A 4,766-nucleotide genomic window follows, 5' to 3' on the forward strand; every position below is an offset into this window, starting at 1 on the left:
TCTTGAAAGCTGTTCACAATGGAGATCTGTTCTGGTGCATTATCCTGGAGAAGTAGGAGCTATCAGTGTCAAGTCACTGCATCTGGTTTCCTGTAACACTGACAGTATGCTTCTTAGGCGAAATTTCTATTTGACTACAAGAGGAAAAGTGTGTCACTGGAAAAAAATGCATATACCTATATATTTGCATATAACTTTATTCTCCAGATTAAAATTTGTATAATTTTAGTTTTTGAATTTAGGACAAAAGGAAAAAAAAAATTAAACCTGAGGTTTTAAAATAGATTTTTTTGTTATCTCTTTGTTAGATATTTACTGAAGCAATTCTAACATATCAAGAGTGTTTCATATTTACATTGAACATCACTGTCAAATATGTGCTTGTTATCCATGACCAACAAGTTTAAAAAGATGATCTTTTCAGATATCTTCATGTCTTTCTGTGTAGTTTCATTGAGAATTTGTTGTGTTAAATTTGAAATTAGAAAAATCCCTTGGGATAGAAGAATCTTACATGTTAATGTACTCCATCCTGTGAAACAGTACTATAGCGAGCTAAAACATACTTCCTTAACTTCACCATAAGATTGCATTCATTAATTTATAATGTACAATTTAAGAAAAACATGCCCGCACGGCTTCTTTCTGTTCTGTCCGTCGTCCCCCAGCCTGACGTTTGACGCGGTCGGGTCTGCAGCCCCCGGGCACCGGGCACCCTGCATGGCCCATGCTGTCCGCTCGCCGGCCGGGTCCCCGCAAGCACTTTGCGGCCCCGGCAGCGAGGCTCCCGAGTTGAAGGACACTCGGGCCAGTGGCCTCTGCGATCTGTGTGTCCTCCGTCCCCGCCCACCCCCGCTGGGTCTGGGGAGTTACGCGATTCACCTTCTGAGAGGTCATTTCCAGATCCTAAGCTTACGTTTCACAGGCGTCCGGACAGGTCACTACCAAGTGCCTCTCATTTTCCGTGTAAAGCAAACAGGCTCGGATTACCTGAGTCGCTGGGACTCAGACAGGGGTCAGGGCAGGCACAGGACGTCCCTGTAAGCAGGTGACCACTGCTGTGTGCTCTGGCGGGCGGGCTGGGCTCACACGGGGCCACCGGCCCTGCTGACGAGGCAGCTCGTGCTCCTGTTCCCCACGCAGGAGCCGGTGGCAGCAGAGCTGGGGGGAGGACGCCACATGGCCTGAAAGGCAGTCCTCGCCGAGTCAGAGGTGGCCAGCAGTGCCCCCTGTACAGAACGTCCTGGACGCCTGCTAACAGGAGCTCCCATGGGGCATTGCCAGGCTCGGGCCCCCAGACCTTGTCCAGTGTGACAGTGAGGAGGTCATAGCCGTGTGTGGCCCTCACTGGGACCTGAAGTGTCACGCAGCGAGGATGGTAGCCATCTCAGGACGCTGGAAGAAGCAGCGTCCTTGACCGGATGGCACGGGCAGGCTCCACACGCTCTCTGCGGCGAGGGGAGGGGGGTCGGGGGGAGCAGCTAAGAGTTGTGGAGGCCTTGGGCTTTTTTATGTTTCTTTTCATTTCCGCGGAGTTTATATACTGACAAACGTACCACTTACATTACGTAGAACGAGGGAGAGCGGAGAACTTGGGGTGAATGGCTAAATAAGGATCCAGGAACGTAGAGCATGTGATTTCCGAAGGGGACAGAGCCGTCCGTTCAGCCCCGAGACCAGCTCTGTCCTCTGGACATGCCACGATGTCCAGCTGGGAGCCCTGGCCGCAGAGCCCGAGGCGACGTGGGAGGGGTCGGCCCCGGGGGGCCCGCTGAGGCCGGGGACGTGTCTCCGTTTGTCAGACAGTGTTCCTCAGAGGAAAACCCACGGGCTGTCTACACCCAGGGTCAGACGTGGGGGAGTTGAAGCCCACAGACTGCGGTTTTCAGACACCGAGCGAACGACTTTGCGTTCGGGTCTGTCGTTTGAGCCGCGGACGTCCCCTGCATAACACCGAACGTGGCCGCGAGCGCGGCCCGTGCTCGCCTCTCACACCCGTCCCCTCGCGGACTGGTTTGGGGTCTTTGCAAAGTGGACATCCCTCGCTCCACCGTGCAGGAGTCACCAGGGGCAGGGGGCCCGGCGAGGCCAAAGCCTGCCCCAGGTCACACAGCCAGGACGTGCCTGCGAACTTAAGCCTCGGGCTTTCCCGCCCTGAGAGCACGCGCCCGTGCCTTCCAGAGAGAGAGAGAAGTTTGGGAATTGTCTAAAAGAACGGAGGAAGCGTTTCGTGCTTTGAGAAAGCAAGCTCGGGCAGCGGCAGAGCAGGCCAGGGCCAGACGGGGCCAGCTGGGCGTGTGGCGATGACGCAGGGGGCACGTGCGTGTCTGGACGCCGGGCCGGCAGCAGGGAGGCCGGCGTGGGCGGGGCCGTCCAGTCCCGGCCGCGGTCCAGTCCTGGCGGCTCTTGCTCACCCTCAGCTCTGAGCGCTGCTGTGAGCGGCATCCGAAAGCCCCCATTTCGACTGCTTCTTGGGTTAGTTAAGTGTTGTGACCTGCCTGCTCCATCCTGGAAAGTAAATATTTACGTGTTGCATCTGAGCTTTTACACGACACCCTGAGGCTAAAAGCCGGGCCTGAGGGACCAGGACGCGTGTGACCTGGGAGACCGTGTCCTTTCGGCCTTCGTCACTGCTCGGCTCAGATGTGCTGCATCTTATGTGGGGCCCCAGGACGGACGCACGGGGCCGTCACCATGTGCCGAGCCCGTACCTTCTCCCCACTAGACTCAGCCTCTCAGAATCAGGTAGAAGCCGCTGCAGCAGCGGTGACGGAGGCGGCCAGGGACCGGGCGGCCGCCCACCCGCAGCCCGGGCTGAGCCGCCGTCGGCGACATGCGGGTGCGGCCGGGCCAAGCTGGCGTCCAGGAACCAGCTGTTTTCCTGGAGGTGTCCTGTGTGGCTTGCCTTCCTCGCGGGTGCGGCACCAGGGGACACGTGTGCGGGTCAGCCGCCAGCTGCATTTTCCTGAGAAGGCTGCCCCCGCGCCGCTTCTCCGCGAGGCACGGCCCCGGAGGTCCCCGCAGGCCGGGCAGCTCCTGGCCTTGCTGCTGTTGGTCACGGCACTGGAGCCTCTCGTGGTGCCTGGAATGTGAAGACAGATGTGTCGAGCCTATTCTTTGAAAATGTAACCAACGTACTCCGTAAAAACGAGTCCCTTTGTGTCTCCCGCCTTTGGGGACCCTCCTGGGCCTCTTAGCAGTGTTGACGGCGGCTGTGTCCACCTCGGGGTTGTCCCCTGCCTCGCTTCACAGGCCTCGCTTCACAGGCCCTTTGGGCACTTCTTCCTCTGCCCAGGCCTGCACTGCGGCCCCAGGAGTTAGTCCAATGACCTCGCGTTTCCAGAGCTCACACCCTGGGCGGACCCCACACCGTCCAGAGGCCGATGTCTCGTCCGGGCAAAGGCAGGGCGGCCGGGGCGTGCGGGCGGCAGGCCGGGCTGTTTTCTCTGCTCAGAGGGCCCCACGGGGATTGTTGCTCATGAATATTTGATCGGGGGCAGGTTACCCTCTGCGGACCCCGCTTTCTCATCCTCCTGTGGGAGGCGACACCCGGGATGATCATAGCGGGTTCCGCTTCGCTTGTTTTTGGCTGAGCGGAGGGTCAGATGAGCTGAGACTCGTCCAGTGCCTGATGCTTGGCGGTGGCCGCCAGCAGCACATGTCTTCCTGTGCTCGGACGTCCACCCCTATATCACGCTGCTAAGCGAGCAGAGCAGGGTGCCCGAGCGCCGGCCCCCTCGCCACGCGTGCCGAGTGCCGTAGGGCGGCGGTGTCAAGGCCAGCGCTCCCTGCACACGGATCCGCCACTTTTCTTAAAACGCTGTTACCTTTGCCTTTAGAGGCACTGAAATGGACCCTCGAAATCCTGCACATAGAACTTCCCGCCGTCGGGCTGTCACGGAAGGTGGGGGGCTGAGCCCGGAGTGGAAACGGAGCTTTCGCGTCCCGTGGGGGGGTCACCTGTGAGCGTGCGTCTGCTCCTCCCTGCCACAGACCCGGCACCCAGGAAGGTCTATCCCCGGGGACGCAGCGGTGAGGGACACGGGCCCGTGGGGACACCGTGGCAGGCCGGGGTGACCAAGAGCATGGCAGAGGGAGAGCACTCTCATGGCAGAGACGGGCCAGCCGAGGACGGGGTGAGGAGAGCCCTTCCCGAGGAGGCCCAGTGCCTGTTCCCGAAGGACCAGTCGTGTCCCTGAAGGACAGGCATGTCCCTGACAGTGGCCTCGGGTGGGGAAAGGCCCGGCCCCTGGGGAGAGGCAGGGACGGCCGGAGCCCGCAGCCGCTGCGGCCCTGGGGGAATGGCGAGCCGGCGGGCAGCGGGGTCCCGCAGGTGCGCCGCAGACCCCGAGGGCCCCGCTTCCTCTGCGAGGGCAGCAGCGGAGCTCGCGAGCCCATCTGTGCGGCGGCGCTGAGTAGCTTGGGGCCGGGGTGACGCCTCGGTGTGTCAGGACGGAGACGTCGCAAGGGCAGGTCTGCAGCTCGTGGACGCCTGGCCTCGGCTTCCCACCGATCCCTGAGTAACGGGGCTCTGTCTCCCCATAGGTGCCCTTGCTCGTCTGAGGGGTCACTGAGACCAGGCCATGGTGGAACCACCCGCCCGGCCCTCACCCTCTCCGCCGGGATGCAGGAGGCGAGGGGCCTGGGGACTCGGCGTGCATCCTCGTCTGCTGGCCAGTCCTGCACCATGGCTGAGGGAGGGACGCCCTGCTGCATGGCCCATGTGCCAAGGACTTGTGTTCGCCTCTCAGCGTCTGAAGTTGCCA

The 4,766-nt window shown here is 60.4% G+C and overlaps 1 protein-coding gene across 1 annotated transcript in view; it reads left to right on the forward strand.

Annotated features, from left to right (window-relative positions):
- COBL (cordon-bleu WH2 repeat protein) overlaps positions 1 to 4,760 on the forward strand; it is a 91,984-nt gene extending 87,224 nt beyond the window's left edge. The window contains 1 exon segment of the mRNA XM_025046872.1: positions 4,546 to 4,760. Coding sequence (XP_024902640.1) covers positions 4,546 to 4,563 — 18 coding nt within the window. The 3' untranslated portion in view covers positions 4,564 to 4,760.
- The last annotated feature ends 6 nt before the right edge of the window (positions 4,761 to 4,766 follow it).

Source organism: Pteropus alecto, unplaced genomic scaffold (assembly GCF_000325575.1).
Source record: "Pteropus alecto unplaced genomic scaffold, ASM32557v1 scaffold21, whole genome shotgun sequence".
Lineage (NCBI taxonomy): Eukaryota > Metazoa > Chordata > Mammalia > Chiroptera > Pteropodidae > Pteropus > Pteropus alecto.